Source organism: Anopheles coluzzii, chromosome 2, assembly GCF_943734685.1.
Source record: "Anopheles coluzzii chromosome 2, AcolN3, whole genome shotgun sequence".
NCBI lineage: Eukaryota > Metazoa > Arthropoda > Insecta > Diptera > Culicidae > Anopheles > Anopheles coluzzii.
The window spans coordinates 94,207,339-94,225,513 of record NC_064670.1 but is presented as its reverse complement, the minus strand read 5'-3'; the positions used below and the strand labels follow the sequence as shown (position 1 = coordinate 94,225,513).

The 18,175-nt window shown below is 46.3% G+C and overlaps 2 protein-coding genes and 2 long non-coding RNA genes across 5 annotated transcripts in view; 2 read left to right on the top strand and 2 right to left on the bottom strand.

Annotated features, from left to right (window-relative positions):
* LOC125906856 (uncharacterized) overlaps positions 1 to 18,175 on the bottom strand; it is a 264,465-nt gene that overhangs the window by 56,589 nt on the left and 189,701 nt on the right. The gene's annotated exons all lie outside the window — the stretch shown is intronic.
* LOC120948029 (uncharacterized) lies at positions 307 to 2,131 on the top strand. Its single transcript, XR_005750907.2, has 2 exons — positions 307 to 567; positions 728 to 2,131. It is a non-coding gene; the product is annotated as an uncharacterized LOC120948029 (long non-coding RNA).
* Positions 2,159 to 17,866, bottom strand: LOC120948028 (WD repeat, SAM and U-box domain-containing protein 1-like). The gene is made up of 8 exons (XM_040363998.2): positions 17,357 to 17,866; positions 15,889 to 16,003; positions 3,752 to 3,951; positions 3,563 to 3,684; positions 3,410 to 3,499; positions 3,089 to 3,326; positions 2,661 to 2,992; positions 2,159 to 2,554 (listed from the first exon to the last, which is right to left on the bottom strand). The coding sequence occupies exons 1-8, from the start codon at positions 17,458 to 17,460 to the stop codon at positions 2,370 to 2,372; spliced, it is 1,386 nt and encodes a 461-aa protein (XP_040219932.2). The 5' UTR covers positions 17,461 to 17,866; the 3' UTR covers positions 2,159 to 2,369.
* On the top strand, positions 13,066 to 15,882 carry LOC120948027 (anaphase-promoting complex subunit 5). The gene has a single exon (XM_040363997.2). It carries the CDS (start codon positions 13,559 to 13,561, stop codon positions 15,854 to 15,856), a length of 2,298 nt encoding a protein of 765 aa, XP_040219931.2. The 5' UTR covers positions 13,066 to 13,558; the 3' UTR covers positions 15,857 to 15,882.

The window sequence follows — 18,175 nt, the reverse complement described above, 5'->3', positions numbered from 1 at the left end:
AGCCTCACCATACCAGACCCCAGACACAGACAGCAGCAGCAGCAGTACGTACGAGCGTAGTGTGCCGGCATGGAGCGATATCTTATCAATTATCACATATTTGTTCTTTTCGCACACACACACACACACATACACTCTAGCGTTGCAGAAGCACCTCTTTACCCTTGGCCATAGGCCACGAGGCACAGGAAAGGAAGACAGGGAGACGGCCATGATGACGTGAACCATTAGCTCCTTCCTTTCGGTGGCAGACGACGGGGTGGGGGTTTTTTTTGATACAAAAAGGTACACGGGGGAGGGGGGGGAGGGAGGTACAAGTGGTTCCACTGTACCGTACACGAACGGGGTGGTTTTGTGTGCAGAGCAGCAGGGTCCCGCTTTCGGAAGGCTATAGGAAGCTATCGCACCGGCACGTCAGCTCATTTCGTGTCGAAACGTGGTCGAAGTCACATTGCTCTGCGGGGTGGGACGATGTCACCTAGAGTGCCTACGTCGTCGTCGTTGGATCTGTCCGTGCAAGGGAAGCAGCGGTGGTCATGTCACCACATCCAACCAGCCAACCAACCGGTCAGTAGCGATCGTTTGGCGTCGGGAGCAAGCTGGTTTCGTTGTGACACCAAAGTGACTGTATGTGTGCGTGTGTGCTTGTGTGACTGTGTGCGTGCACCCGTATGTGTGTACAGTTTGTGGCTGCCGTGGCAAAGGGGGTTCTGTTTTGTTTTTTTAGGTAAATATTAGCCCAGCAAGCCCATCTTTTGCTCATCGATCCGGGCACACGGACGGGCGGACGGACCCGCAACGCATCAGCTTCACGTGCGCGCAACTGAGTGGACTGAGAAGAGGGTCCGTGACCGATCTTGTTTGTGTATTAACAGTACGGTTTGCGCATCGATCGTTCGGATAGGTTGCCATTAAGAATAACCTGGGGGCGGCCACGTTTTCTGCGGGGTTGAAAAGAGTACAGAGTACGGTACAGGAAAGGGCTACGGGATTCACATCCCAAACGTGCGATGATGTAAGCGATCAATAGCTCATTGTACGCATAGTGCAGACACCTGTACGCAGTAGCTCTCTTCTCGGTGGTGATGATGGTTGCCCAGTTCGATCGTACCAGGATCGCAATCGAATATGAAAATAAAGAGAGCTATCCGTCGACAGTAGGGATATAATTCACTGTCATGGAATTGCTCTCTTTATGTACAATTCGATATTCAACGTGCAACGTGCCGGAGGTGTCAACGTTGCGTCATTAAAGGGGGGGGGGTCGTCTTCATCTCTCGCATTGATGGACCATGCCATGTGACCGCCATATGACGCAGAAGAAGAATGCCGCATTTATTGCACCTCAAATTCGATAAAAATCTATTTCCTAAATAGCAGGGTGGACAAATGATAATGCAGCTTAATGATGACCTTAATTTTATTTCTCTTAAAATGAAAACACACGTGCTCTCGTGCTCTCCAATTATTGTGTAGGTATACGATCGGCCATTACTGTGACTTTCCTTCCCACGTGTACCGGGCAGCAAGAAGAAAAAGAAAAGAAAAAAAAAACACAGCAAACAACAATAAATTCATATTTTTCCCTGACTCGTTTAGTTCAACAAGTTTGTAGGCACTTAAAATATCATTTATTTCAACCACACACACTCTCGTTACGACGTGAGGGTACCCCTGGGGAGAGGTATTACAATGTGAGTTGATTGTATGGCAAAAAAAGAGAGAGAGAGAGACTACAAAATAGGATGGAACGGTGAGATGGGGGATGCAGGGGCGGCAGAAAGTCTCTTATCAGGTGTGTGTGGTTGCAGTTGTTTGCCTCTAATACCGGCACGAAAGTACAATGATTTAGCACGTCGTAGCAGTTGGAACATGGCGGGAGAGAGAGAGGGAGAGAGAAAGAGAGAGCGGGGAACCCATCAGGTGTTCCGAGGTGATCAGAACAGGAGCGGCATACGTGCGTTTGCTGGATCGCTAGATGTGTTAACGTGGCGCAATAGGTATCGAGAGTAGTCGCACTATCGCACATCTTATCGCACAACACCGGCACTGGATCGCCCCCTTACGAGGGGCACACAGAGAGAAAGCGGGAGGACAACTGTACTGCAGGTGCTTTATCGATTGCTGCCTTGCTTGAAAAAAACAACACACAATGTGCTGCAGTGTGCAATCGATGATGGTAACATTTTTATGTAGCAAAAAACGAGAAATTTTACAATAAAAATTACATTACAACAGCAAACGTGTGTGGGTCACGTGTTTTTACAACCTCTCTTTGTTTAGCAAAACTGGAAATGATTATATAGCTAAGGCACAAATGCTAAAATGCTGGTGTTGGTATGACTGTTGGTTGGTGTTGGTACGATGATTTAGGAATTGTTCATCCCGGCTCCCGATTCGACGTCGAGCGACCGCATGTAGTCCTCGATCTGCTGCTTCAGTTTGCCATTTTCCAACAGCTCGTCTGTTGACAGTTCCAGGTTGGTCATTGGCGAGACGGCTTTCTCGCGGGAAAACCATTCCCTAATTGCGGACCGTTCGTACGTGAAACCGTCTGAGATGTGGGGAAAGTGAACAATAAAGAAACTTTATATTAATATTCCAATATTAGCGATAGCGATAAAATGCCCTTTTAAAGAAAACTCCCCCCAAAACTCTACCTTCCGCGTAGACCGGATCCTTCATCAGCTCGTGCGTGATCGGACAGATAAACTCGAGCGGTATCTCGGACGTCTTCACCGCCAACGAGAACAGCAGCGAGCGTATGCCGGTTATGTGCGAGCCGACGCTTAGCCGGCTGGACAAATCCCACACCACGATCGTGCGATCGTTCGACCCGGAAGCGATCACCGTCGAATCGCTATTGATTGCCAAACAGTTGACGTACCGCAGGTGCTCCGACAGGGTCTTGAGGCACGTGCCCTGCTGGTTCCAGATTTTGATCGTCTTGTCCAGGCTGCAGGAAAATAGCAGCGTCCCGGTTGGATTGAACCTACAGCAACCCAAAACCCGTAGCAAAAAAAAAAAGAAACAGCGCCCCCATTGTAGGAAAATCCTTTCAGTGCCTAACCGCTCGAACGGGTCTTACCGTACGCAGGTGACGGAGCTACCGTGGGCCGATATGGTTTGCACGCAGCTAGCATTCATCACCTCGGTACTGTAGATGGTCGACTGGCCGGCAAAGTGTTCCTGGGGGCTGGTGGGAATGAGCCGCGATCGGCGGCTTCGGTCGATGTTGTTTGGCATAAAATAGATTCTCCAGATTTTGATGTAATGGTCCGTGCCGCACGTAGCGACCGTGTAAATTAGCGAACATTTGTCGGTTGCTGATCGGTGGTGTCGAGGGGAGAGAAGAAGAGGTACATTGAAATTGTGACCTCAAAACTATGGCTTTAGCAAGGGCACTTACGATCCGTGTGGACAATTTTGCAAAAATCCGCCGACAGCACTCCCATATCATGTGCGGCATCGATCGAACAGTCTGCCGACGAGAGATCGCCTGCGAAGAAAGAGACACAATCTATTGATAAATGCACAACGCCATGACCTGCAGTGAACGTACCAGCAAAATCATTCTCAACAGCATACAGTCTCACATTGCCCAACGTGCATGCGGTCAGCAGGATGTCCGAGTCGCTTGAAAACGCCATCGTATGAACGGCCTCATCGTGTACCTTTACATGGCTGGAAAACGAGAGAGAATGTTAGTTAGAAAAGCACGACCAAAATAATCGCCAATAGAAAACCGTACCCCTTCAGGCTTTTATCCTGCCCCCAGATGCAAATCGAACCACTGTCGTCCGAGCTTACGATCGTCGATCCGTTCGGGCTGAAGATGCAGGCCCGGATCGCTTCGCCGCCCTCCTGATTGATCACATTTGAAATTTGGCCATTGCTCAGATTCCACAGTATCACTGTACCGTCGACAGAAGCGGATGCAAGCACGGCTCCCTGTGAAGAAAGTGACGCGCAAAAAAAAAACCGTTATATTTAGTAAATACCCAAGCGCCACAGATTAAGGTTAAAGGATTAGAAAATTAAATATCTATAGTAAAAACGAGTCTTTCTAAGAAAAGTCTTTATATGCCGTCCACAAGCACAAAGGAAGCGTGGTAGGCCCAAATTGAGGTGGTAGGATGGCGTGGAGGCATCCGCCTTAATGGTCGGGATAACGGATTGGCAGACGAAGACGCGAGGCCGTTAAGGCCGGGGTGCATTGTCCGTACTCGCTAATGTAATTTGTATTTCCATTAGGACATCTGGCGGCGGCTGGGGGAAGCTTTTTTTGGTCATCGAGGGAATGGTCATCTCAAATTTAAGTAGTTTCTTCACCGTTTTTATGCGAAAATGGCTGAAATACTTTCACAACATATTTACCTATCAATTACAAAGCTTTTCCAGTCCTGTTAATTATTATTAACGGTCGATTCGCTGGCGATGTGTTATTTCTTATGATTCCCGAAAGAGGGCGACACAGACAGTGTTTAGTGTGGTCAACGTCTACCACTGATCGGGTAAAGCATTCTCGAAGGATCTCGATCTAGGCTAAGCGAAAGATGCAAGGTCACTCTTTCGTCAAAGCCCACGACAAGTAACAAGGATTTTTTAGCGTTACTAACGAAAAAATAATTAATAAGACAGCATAAAAAAAACTTGTTTTAACTTAAAAAAGAATTACCAACTGGCGAAAGAAAGAGCCCTGCTGCAGTGTGTCCAGTTTAAGTACAAAACATCGAAAAATAACATATTTTCTGAAGCGGCTCCAAATTGTTTGGCAAAATGCTTCGGTCAGCCGCCAGATGCGCTAGTGAAAATTGAAATTAATCTAGCGAGTACGGACAATGTACCCCAGCATTTATCGGTTTCTGACACTCCTGAGACATGCCAAGACCGCAATGCGGTTGTGGCGCCAGATAAGTTAGTATTTAGCTGTCCTTTTTCTTACAATATATTTCGCCTAACTTAATATCTAATCTAATGAAAAAGCTCTCAAAGCGAAGAAAGCTCCGCAAAGAAACCAACAGATGGCGCCACCAGCTTTTTTTTGCTGTTTTTAGAATGCATCAGTTGTTTTCCGTCTGCTAAACGAAGCCTTTTTAGATTCCTTTTAGGTCCCTACCCGCAAATTTCGGTTAAATGCCTTCTAATCGCCTTGTAATCGCCGGCGAATTGAAGGCGATCAGCAGTGCATTTAGCAGTAATTAAATGCCTTTGAAATATGTCAATGAAAAATTTCGCTTTTCATTTGAAATTGCAACTGTCAAAAGAAAACCTTACAAGCGTCTTCAGCACTGCACTGTTGTAGTGTTCCCAGATATGAGCGTGAGATTCGATAGCACGATTTACGTGTTATGTTCTCTTGCGTTAAGCTCTGAGCTATTTCACTTTATTAAAGATGGTCTGCATTATTCGGTTGTTAAAGACCAACCCGTTGAAAGGTGTTAATATATCAAACTCATTTCGATAACTCTAATAAAAGGAGAAATTAAATACATATTTCTCCCATCCTAATAATGAAGGGTGAACATAGTGTAATCATTATGATTTTTAAAAAGGTATTATTTTAATTTTGCTTCACAAAAATTTTGTTTATATTAATTATAGCAAGAAAATATTAATAAAAAAAGAAATAAGCACAGAAAAAAGATCATAAAAATCAGGATTTGAACACACGCTTTCTCGGTTCGGAACCAAAAGCGTTGTCACTGCTCTATTTGGCAGTTACTTTAGTAAGGGTGCAAAACCAGTATATAAACAAGCGAAGATGGCGGCAAGCTATCTGTTCTCGTTGAATCAAAAAGTTGAAATATTTCGAAGACAACCCGTTACAGCCTTGAAAGTTTCGGTTGAAATCTTTATTCCCCTTCTAAGGCGACTAAGGCCTTAAATGCCTTCTGAATGCCTTCAAAGCCGTTTAATGTTGGTAGGGGTTGAGAGCTTGAGCCGTTTAGAACCCGTTTAGTGGTCGTTTAGTGGAGTTGTGGCACTTGGATAGTACAGTGGAGCGCCGTTTATACGGGTACCTTTTATCCGGCTTTCCGTTTATCCGTGCTGTTGAGAAATGACAGTTCAATACAAAAGTGACATTGCGTTATGAGGAGGATATTTGAAAAAGCGGTTATAAGAGCACATTGTCATTACAAAAACACTATAATGCATGGCAAATTTTAAATATTCTGTTTGGTAAAACATGAAGTAAGTAAAAACTGGGTTATTTTTATCAAAAAATAAGAAAAAATTCCAAAACATAACCAGGAATTGGTGATAAAATATATCAATTTACTCATTATCCGTGTTATTTGCTTATCCGGGCGAGGTCAAGTCCCGAGAAGCCCGGATAAACGGCGCTCCACTGTAGTTTGTTTAGTACACAACTAAAATTTATTAATTTATGCGTGAATTTAACTCCGTGAGATGCAACCCAAACAGCCAGCTCGTACTTTATAGCTGATTTAGGGCTGTTTAACGAAAAATCGTTCCTATGTCGTACTTTGTGGCTGATTAAGAGATAGACGGTACTTTACGGAACTATGGAGCTTTTTAACAGGCACTGTTACGCACGCGATTCTAAATTTCTTTTTTTACCAATCTAATCGTAGTAACCATTGTTTATCCTTCCAAGTCAAAATAAGATGTTTCTGGAAACACGAATTATCCCGTCCGAACGGATATTCGGGTAAACTTGGGAGGATAATTTTAGTATAAAAGTAGGCCATATTTTGAATAAAGCAGGATTCAAACGCAGAAGCTCTTGGAGTAAAGAGGTTTAATTCTAAACATCCGAAATAGGACAGAGACCCTGGATTTCCGAGCCAAACACCCCCTTCCGTCTGCATAGGCTTCCCAACCTTGGATCAGAAGCAACTAGCGGGAAGGACTGGTTAGTAGGCAAAGTATCAAATACTCTGTCCACTCTGCTGCTGTTTGTTTCTCCTCCGTTACAACCCTGCAACTCTTGCTGAGGGCCAAACCTTCGCGTGGCCTGCCGGAGAAGCTCGGTTCGTAATATTTGGTGGCTCCAGAGAGGAAGAAGATTTCGCGGAAAATTACGATTTCGAAACTATCGGTTCTTGAAAGACGGAAGAAGATTTAACAGAAAATTTCTTTTTCGAAGCTATCGGTTCCTGTGAGAATTTTCTCTACGAAGCATTCGATCTAGAAGTCTGTTGTGTCGGAGACATAATTTTTCTGCTTGTCGAAAGGGATCTGTGTATTCTTTGCTGCACAGATATACTAACTTTCAACAATGGCGAGCAGAAGATTATATTTTGTTGAAAATGAGCAAGGTGCTTGTCGCTTGTGCACCAAGCCAGATGACATTGATGATATGGTACGCTGCGATGAATGCGACCGTTGGTTTCACGCTTCATGCGTAAAGGTGATACGATTGCCCGATGAAGATGAAGAATTTGTTTGCGTGAAATGCAGAAACGATAGGGCGGAGTATATGGAAATTTCGCAATCAACAAATCAGGATACAACCCTAAAGGCACTAATTGAAGCGTTGAAAATGAGTGGTTTGACCTCATCAACTCATATCAAGCGCATGACCCTCAATAGTTTGCCAAATTTTAATGGTACTTCAAAAGATTGGCCGAAGTTCAAACGTGCCTTTGAAGAAACCACCGAGGAAGGAAGTTTCAGCAATGTAGAAAACTTAAATCGTTTACAACATGCTTTGAAAGGAGAAGCAGAAAGATGTGTTCGTCGATTGTTTCTCGAACCAGACAACGTTCCAATCATTATGAAGAAATTAGAAGAACAGTTCGGGAGACCAGAACAAGTGTATCAAGATTTACTTGGAGAAGTATTGAAGGTTAGAGTCGAGAACCAGATGAAGATACCGGATCTGTCAGATGCTTTGGAAGACATGATCATCAACCTCAAAGCCATTAAAAAAGAGGGATACCTTCAAGACCATCGTTTAGTGGATGAATTAATTTTTAAATTTTCGACCGATAAACAATTGAAATGGATCGAATTTAAGTCTAGCCTTGAGAAAAAGAACAAAATACCAACACTTGAACATTTTAGTGAATGGCTTTATCCGATAGCAGAAAATATCAGAAAATTGCCGAAAAGGAATGAAAGATTTCGACAACCTTTAAACTTTCATCGTCCTCAATTTTCGCCAAATCAACAACGTCCAGCGGAAATAAACAACAATCGTCCGATGAATCGTCCACCACAACCTCATAATTCTCACCCGATGAACACACAAACAAGACCATTCAATACACGTGTGCGGAACGTTCAACGATTTTTCCAGCCATGTCCATGTTGTCAGGGTTCTCACGCACTATATCGATGTGAACGTTTTAAGAATATTCCGGTACATGAAAGGCTAGAAATAGTGGTAAACAGCCAGCAGTGTCAAGCATGTTTGACATCGAATAATCATAGCCAGAACAATTGCAATGCGGCTAGAGAATGCGGTATTCAAGGATGCAGAGAAACCCATCATCAGTTACTGCACACTGGAGACACAGTTCGGATGAATTACCATCAAACAATTCAAAATGTCTACTACCAGATTGTTCCAGTGGTGTTGCGAAACAATAATCATACGTTAGAAACGTACGCATTTTTAGATGCCGGGTCATCTTTAACACTCATCGAAGAGAATACGGCAAATAAATTGCACTTAAACGGTGTAACCGATCCATTAACCCTAACATGGACACAAAACCTATCGGTGCAGGAAAACTGTAGCAGAAGAGTGAGCTGCATGATCAAAGGAGTGAACGAGAAAAAAGAACATTTACTTAATGGTATACGGACTGTGAAAAATCTACAACTGCCAAGTCAAACGCTATCTGGCAGCATATTAGCAGCACGTTATCCGCATCTTAAAGGCATCAAGCTATCCGACTACCAGAAAGCTCGTCCAACTGTGCTGATTGGATTAAACCACAGTCATCTTTTAATGCCGCTTGGTCGAAAGATGGGACGACCGGAAGAACCAATGGCGATTAAAACCAAACTTGGATGGTTGATTTTTGGCATCGACAAAATATGTCTATCAGAAACAAATCACTTAATGATTCACAAGAGCGAGGATTTGATGACTGAAATGATGCGACGATATTTTTCCACCGAAGAGTTTGGCGTTAAACCGGTGAAAACAGTAAAATCTCAAGCATTAGAGAGAGCGGAGACCATCATCGAGAAAACACTGAAGAAAACGGATGGTAGATACGAAGTAGGCTTGCTATGGAGAGACGATGACGTCATATTGCCGAACAGCTATAGCAACGCGCTCCGTCGCCTAGCAACGCAAGAGAAACAGCTAGCAAAGGACCCTGGTTTGAAAAATTGGCTGTGCAAAACATTTGAAGAGTACCAGCAGAAAGGATACATACGCAAGCTAACGAAAGAAGACCTTAAACGGCAATCACCAAAAATATTTTACATTCCTCACTTTGTGGTAGTAAACAAAAATAAGCCGATACCAAAGCCGAGGTTAGTATTTGACGCAGCAGCAAAAGTCAACGGCGTTTCACTAAATTCACTATTATTAACTGGTCCAGACGAGATGGCATCTTTATTTGGAGTGCTTCTTCGATTCCGTGAAGGACCCATCTGTGTGTGTGGTGACATCAAGGAGATGTTTCACCAAGTGAAAATTCGGAAGGAAGATCAAGATGCGCAGCGAATTTTATGGCGTGACGGCGATAGTACCAGAACACCAGATACTTACGTCATGCAGGTTATGACGTTCGGAGCAACTTGCTCACCGGCATGTGCGCAGGTAGTGAAAAATCGCAATGCGGAAGCGAATAGTGAAATGTACCCGTTAGCACTTGAACCAATTCGAAACCAGCATTACGTGGATGATTACCTCGATAGTTTCTTTTCCATGGAAAAGGCGATCAAAACGGTGACTGAGGTGATTCAGGTTCACGAAAATGGTGGATTCCATATAAGAAACTTCATCTCGAATAAGCGAGAGTTGATGGAAGCTATTCCTCAAGAACGACATCAGGTGAAGGCTATCGTCGATATAAAGGAAAAAGATTCGTGTGTCGAGAAGATCCTGGGTGTCCAGTGGAACACACAATTAGATTGCTTCGGGTACAAGGTAGATGTTGGACGGATAAATCTGGAAAAGAAGCCAACCAAAAGAGAAGCTTTGAGCTTCGTAATGAGTGCATATGATCCACTTGGCCTCATTAGTCACATAACCATCCAGGGACGTATTCTAATGCAATCTATCAACGCCGCAACAAATGATTGGGATACGCAGATTCCTGATAGTTTGCATGGAAAATGGATCGAATGGCTTAAAATGATCACCAGCGTTAAAGATTTAGCCATCCCAAGACCAATTGTTGCTTCAATTATGAATCCAGTTGAAATCCACACATTTGTAGACGCTTCACAGGAAGCATTTGCTGCAGCCGTATATGCAAGAAGCAATTTCAATGGTTGCTTTGTCGTACGACTAGTTGCAGCAAAGTCTAGAGTGGCTCCAACGAAGGCTTTGTCAATACCAAAACTCGAGCTACAAGCAGCAGTTTTAGGAGCCAGATTGACTGCTAGTGTAATTAAAGAGCTTCGATTAAAGATTAGTCGTACAATATTCTGGAGTGATTCGAAAACTGTTCTTGCGTGGATTAACAGCGAACATAGAAAGTATGAAGTTTTCGTATCGCATCGTGTAAGTGAAATATTGGACACAACCAGTGCCAACCAGTGGAGATGGGTATCCACAAAGGATAATCCAGCCGATATTGCCACGAAAATCACCAGCAATTCGTGGACATGGTACAATGGCCCACAGTTTTTACAAGAGCATGAACGCGACTGGCCTGGAGTACATGAAGTAGCTGTGGAACAGCACCTCGTTACCGTGCACAAAGAAACAATTGCTCCAGAATACTATTTTTCATCGTGGGACAAATTGCTGAAGCACCAAACAGTTATGAAAAAATACGTCGATTTCTTGAAGAACCGGAGCAATTTTTCACGAACCATATCGTACAGGGACATGGAAACGGCTAAACTCTCATTACTGCGAAAAGCTCAGTGGGAAGGTTTTCCTGAAGAGATGGAATCTCTCGAAAAAGGAAAGGAGATTTCGAACAAAAGCAGCATTCGAACACTAGTACCGTTTCTAGATGAAAAAGGAATATTAAGATCAAGAGGCCGTCTAGAAAATGCATCATGCTTGCCATACAGCGCGCGTTTGCCAATTATCTTACCCCAAAGGTCACGTGTTGTGAAACTTCTCGTTCGAGACTACCACGAGAAATATATGCACCAGGCAGATAATGTTGTAATAGGAGTTTTAAGACAAAATTACTGGATTATCAATCTACGAACAGTCTTAAAAAATGTGAAAAGTTGCTGCCAAAGATGTATTTTGAACACCGCTACTCCTAAAGCACCTCTCATGGCACCGCTTCCAACATATAGAACGCATCCATACAATCCTCCATTTCTACATACAGGAGTAGATTACTTTGGTCCTCTAGATGTGACCGTTAAGCGCTCTACTGAGAAACGGTGGGGAGCGATATTTACCTGTATGAGCACAAGAGCTGTACACCTGGAATTAGCAGAGAAACTGGACACCGATAGTTTCATGGTGTGTTTGAATAACTTCCTTCATCGCCGCGGAAAGATAACACATCTGTACAGTGACAACGGTACAAATTTTGTTGGCGCAGAAAAAGAATTAAAGAAAATTGTCGAAGATATCGATCTAAGAATGGGACGTGAGGCTGCACTAAAATATAAAATAGAATGGAAGTTCAACCCGCCTGCAGCACCGCACTTCGGAGGTTCCTGGGAACGTCTGATTCAAAACATAAAGAAAGCATTGCGACATATGGTTACTGAATGGAAGACGCGGCACCCAACACCAGAAACTTTAAGAGCGACTTTAATTCAGATCGAATCCATTTTAAATTCGCGACCTTTAACACATTTGCCGCTAACGTCAGAAGAAGAAGAGGTTCTTACACCATTCCATTTCTTAATTGGTAGAGGTGTAGATTCCTTACCAGCATGTATGAATCGCGGCCAATATAGCATAATCCATTGGGATGAATTATGGTGGGGAGAATGTTACGCACGCGATTCTAAATTTCTTTTTTTACCAATCTAATCGTAGTAACCATTGTTTATCCTTCCAAGTCAAAATAAGATGTTTCTGGAAACACGAATTATCCCGTCCGAACGGATATTCGGGTAAACTTGGGAGGATAATTTTAGTATAAAAGTAGGCCATATTTTGAATAAAGCAGGATTCAAACGCAGAAGCTCTTGGAGTAAAGAGGTTTAATTCTAAACATCCGAAATAGGACAGAGACCCTGGATTTCCGAGCCAAACACCCCCTTCCGTCTGCATAGGCTTCCCAACCTTGGATCAGAAGCAACTAGCGGGAAGGACTGGTTAGTAGGCAAAGTATCAAATACTCTGTCCACTCTGCTGCTGTTTGTTTCTCCTCCGTTACAACCCTGCAACTCTTGCTGAGGGCCAAACCTTCGCGTGGCCTGCCGGAGAAGCTCGGTTCGTAATAGGCACATGGTACTCTTTGGAACTTTGCGGCTGATTAGCACTATGCGTAGGGTTCATGATGGAACTTGAAGGCTTGTTAAGAAAGGGTACTAAACTTGGGTGAACTTTATAGCTTTTTAATGCATGACATCGGTACAAGGTAGCTCTTGTCAAAGTGTCAAAGACGGACGCCGCCAATAATCTCATTGCTGCTGCACAAGTTAGATTCGTTAATTGAAGAATGAATATTGAGTGAAGTGATTGTGAATTATCAGTAAATTGTGTAAAAATTTGTGTAATCATCAATACAAAGGATTTAAAAATATACATATGTGTTTAAACGAAACAAATCTTGTTGTTTATTTCATCGATGACGCTTGCTTGAAAATAAAACACAAAGAAAAATAATCCCTGGCATCGTGGCATAAGGAAGCTGCTTAGGCGCTGTTTGAAAGACCCACATAGAACTTTGTTGCTGTTTATCTACTGCAAAAGGCGAATTAGAGCAGCGATCTTTAGCGTGCCAAAATGAGCTGCTTAAGCAATTCTGGCTATTTGGGAATTTGGATTAAGGCAACGTTATTGCTTGTTTGCCTCCATTCAAATAGCGCCGCTTGATTTCAATATTTGAGCAATCGTTTGCTGAAATAATCGTGAATGCATAAAAGAAATTTAAAAGAAGAATAAACAAAATCAGTTTTTCCAATCCATTCTTTCAAAATTCAAATTTGCCTGACCTAACCTGACTGTATTGCAAGAAGCCCTTTACCAGCTGTCATTGCCGTCAAGCGCAATCGCGCCAAACGTCACAACACAAAACAAACGCCGGTTTCCAACGCAACGGTACGCATTCCAACCCGCCCGTGGGGCTTTTGTTATGGTTTTTTTTTCGTGCTTATTGGCGTGTCCCCGATGGCTCTAACCCGATGGGCACACCTTCTACCCCGTAAACTGTTTCAGTGAAACCATTATCAACACACCAGAAAGTACCGAAGCTCCACAGCACCCCTTTGTATCACGCCAAAAACACCACATCTCCTCCACCGTGTCAACATGAGCAAAAAAGACTCGGAAAATGTGTGCTTCTGGCTGCCGAACCAGACCGCCGGCAAGATGGACGTACTGACGCCGCACAAAATGATCGTCGTGTTTCTGATCCAGGAGTACCTGCGGCTAAAGAAAACGGTCACGGACGGGCAGGCGCACGCCGAGCAGCCGCACCAGATCGAGGTGAGTGCGGGCGACCGGAAGCGGTTCTGCATGCTGCTGCTGAAGCTGATCCAGTACCCCGATCTGCCGTACAAGGAGCTGTACGCGCTGTTGCTCTCCCCGGAGTACGGTGTCCATCCGGTGCATCTGGAGGAGTTTAAGAAGCTGATGAAGCTGCTAAAAACGGTCGGCATCGATGTGATGTTCGATCTGTACAATGAAATCGACAAGCTCATCATGGACAATACGGCCAGCTTTCAGATCGGCATCGTGGGCCTGTACCTGCGCAAAGTGTTCGTCACGATGGACCGGATGAGCTTTCACGAGATGAAGGACCTGTACCTGGCCACGATTGCGTACTACGACAAGGGCATGCACACGATCCGGCTCGAGCCGGGGTCGGATGCGAACTACACCGACAGCGATAGTTTCCGGCAGCCGCCGCCAAACCAGTACACCCCGATCGAACCCTCCGACCATGGATCGCACTCGGCCAAGTGGTCGGTCAAACAGTCGGAGCTGTTCATCGCCCAGCAGAGCGCCCTGCTGAAGGAGAACGAAGCGAAGGCACTGCCGCCGAAGGAGCTGCAGAAGCGGCTGAACGAAATCATCCACGACCGGCCGCACTGTTCGCAGGCCTACTTTCTCAGCTACATGAACAACGTGCGGGTGCGCGAGTTCTTCGGTGCGGTGCATGCGCTGCAGCGCGTGTTCGATCGCACCCCGTCGGCCGGTGCACCACCGCCGGCCACCTCGGCGGGCGCATCGGAAGGGAAGGACTACCAGTACTCCAGCCTGAACCTGGCCATCCTGCACGCCGAGTTCGGGCACCCGCGGCTGGCCCGGGCCTGTTTGCGCGAGTGCGTCATGCTGGCGCAGGAAAATGGCGACCCGACCTGTTTGCAGCTGGCCCACGCCTGGCTGTCCCACCTGGAGGGCCACTGTATGCCGCTGCCGGACAAAACCACCAGCGGCAGTCTATTCCATGCCACCTCGCTGCACATCCTGTCCCACCTGCGGCAAGGGTCGATTGCGGGCCGCCGCCCATCGGAGCTGTTCGGGCTGCTGATGGTAAACGATCTGCTCAACTGTCAGCGCTCGATGATGGACCTGGTCGCGACCGGCATTGCGGAACGGACCGCACTCTGGACGGTGTACGGCAAGCACGAGCAGGCATCGCTCTGCGCCCAGCTGCTGCTTAACGTCGAGCTGAAATCGCTCGACAAAACGTACAACGGGAACGGCATCTGCCAGGTGCTCTGTGCGCTGGTCGTACGGCTGGCACATCTGGGCGAGTTTGGGCACGCGCTCGTAGTGCTCCAGCACGCCAAGCAACGGTTCCCGCGGTACCCGCAGTCCCGCGACTGGCACCTAACCGACCATTACGTCAGCGTGCTGCGTGCCCTCTACCGTGGTCGGTTTGCCGAAGCGAACGCCGAATGTCAGCACCTGCACTCGTACGACCCGCACCTGGCCCTGCTCCAGTTCGCGCACGTCGCGCTGGGCAGGCAGGACTTTGGCACGGCGGAAACATTCCTCGCCCAGCTGCTGGCGGACGAAGCGCTGGCCCCGCTGATGCGCATCCGCGCGCTGCTACTGTCCGCCAACGTGCACATCCACAACGGGCAGGCGAAAGCGTTCAACCAGCTGAACGCCGCCCAAATGTACGCCCAAAAGTATCACCTACAGTACGAGGAGGCGCTGGTGAATCTGCACCAGGCGTACCTGCTGCTGACGCACCTGCACGCACCGAAGCAAGCGTTCGCTGCGCTGAAAGCCGGCCTGGAGACTATCCTTGCCAACGGGCCGCTGTACGATCGGGCCCGTGCACTGTTCCTGTTTGCCCGTACGCTCGTCGAGATGGAGCGACACGGGGCGACAGATGGGGAGGAGGCTTGGGAGGAGGCCGCCGCCACGGCACAACTGCAGCAACTCACGACCATGCTGCCAACGTTCGAGGAAGCGGTCGAAATGTTCGAAAAGCTCGAATGCTACAGCAAGGCAAAGGATGTGTACGTGTACCTGGCGCGGACGTACCACGAGCTCGGTGAGGTCGAGAAGCGCAACCGGTACTCGTACCGGTACCGGCTGCTCGAGGAGCAGTACCCAACGGAGCGCCAGTACCTAAATGTGTTCCTGTGAACCGCCGCCACGTGCATTTTGTTGCTACTTACCTTCGGCGACACACGTACACTCGTCACTCCGTACCGGTGGCCGAGCAGGGGCGAGAATGGTTCTTCCCGGTAGCCGCTACCCGCCACCCAACGCCACACACGCACCGTTTTGTCACTGTATCGGGGGGAGAGAGAGAGAGTTAAATAAACGAAAATGCATTAGTCACGAGCAATTGCGTCGTCCCAAGGCACTTATTTCTCAGAAAAGCTCACAAGCACATACAGACTAGTATTGGGTAAAGTTGGCAAAAATCCGGAGTCGACTTCGATAATTTCGGAAATGGACACCGGAAGGTAGGTCCGCCCAGCATTATCCGGAGTCGTGCGGAATCTCCCGAAGTTGCCCTGAGTCGTTCGGAGTCGTTCGGAGTCATCCGGAATCAGTTGGAGTCGAAATCGTCCGGAGTCGGCCTTCCAAACAAAGGCCTGTATACGAAGTGCACGCGCAAATTGAAAGACAAAAAACAAAATGCCTGATCACAATCACATTTCACCGGACGGCTCCTGTTGACTCAGGCCGACTCTGAACGACTTTGGACGACTCCGAATGACCCCGACTCTGGTCGACTACGGCCGACTCCAGACGACTGCAGACGACTCCGGCCAACTCCGAACGACTCCAGACGACTCCGAACGACTCCAGGCGACTCCGGGCGACTCCGAACGACTCCGGGGTGGAACTCGGGGTGGAACTAGTGGTTCAGATTTTGATGAAGTCGAAATCGGACTAATAATAGCCAGAGTCAGATCGGAGTCCTGGGTGGGCTCCAAAGAGCACATCACTAATACAGACGACACAGTGGGAAGGAGGACAGCATGGTGGTGACGGTAATGAACCTAATGTGTGCCAACCGATGCCATAACTCATCATCACCGGTAAAAGCTCGGACCTTTCGAGATGGTTATCGGGTGTGTGCATGACAATTGGAAACACATTGAAGTTGATTCGCTCGATAATGTTATTTTAAACTTTTTACACAGCAATTAAGCTAAAAGAAATTATTAAATCCATTTTTTCCTTGATTTGTTTTCATTTGTGACATCTTTCTTCTACATTATTTTGCAGAAAGCATTCCCAGCCTACTGTGTTAAGCAAACAGTCGAAACAAAGGCGGCCAGGTGTCCAGTGCACACCTTACCTCATTACCACCTGCACCATCTTCCCGGGTGGTGGTTTGGCATGGATTGGCGGGAAAAATGGCAAAAATATCGATTCTAACGGTTTGAAAGCAAATGATGAATAATTAAACCCCGAAGTCGATGAGAACAGCCGATCGATCCTCGGTGCATCATTGATACACGAATGGCATATGAGTGTGTGAGCGAGCGGTGCCATATTTTTCGAGCATTCATTAGCATGGGAGTCATGGGAGACGTTGGAAGGGCATAGGGGTCAGGTTAGGAACAGGGGGAAATGGTAAAAATAATTGCACCCTAATGCATAATGATCGATCCGGCGGCGTCTTACCTTGACCCTGTCACCAGCAGCGCATTACCGTAGAAATCGAGCGACGTCACGTCGCTCGTGTGAGCAGTTAATTTTTGAAGAATGGTCGTCTTGGCCGCACTCATCGCACAGGCAAGAAGTGTAGATAAAATAGTACGATAGATTATTACACACTTATTGGCACACGAAATTTCTTCTATCTACTGCTTGTCGAGCTGTAAGAGAGCTGTTGCTAATTGGAGTGTTGTTGCTCTGCACTTGCTATGCTCTCGCCTATCTTATCACATCACTAGAAGAAAAAAAGGGCACACTAGCAGCACAAAAAACACAGCCAAACACCCACAGTCATAAGTAACAGTGACACCTTGTCGTAATATATGCACTCTTGGCTCACGATTGACACAATCTCCTAATAACTGAGTGAAACATCCGGTTCGCATGAGCACGCGACCGGTTATGCCGTGAGGACGACGATATGGTACATCCTTTCTCCCAGAAGGGTTTTTGTTTTGATTAAGCTTCACCACTCCCCATCCAAAACCTTATCGCGCTACACCCCAAAACCCCCAACACACAAACACACATTTGATTGGTGTTAGCTGGAGTTTGCATTAGTGTGCGGGTTGATGCTTGTCATTCTATGTGTAGCTACACACACATACGCATGCCTATGGACTAATACTAAACTACAGAATTCCCATGGCCCCCTTGCCGAACTTGGGTGTGTAAGGGAGGGGGGGGGGGGGGTAATGAGCACCTGTTGTTTGGCGTCCTTTAATGCATCATGCGGGGTACATAAGCATGCGGACGGCGCATGTACGTACATGGCTAGCTGTACTG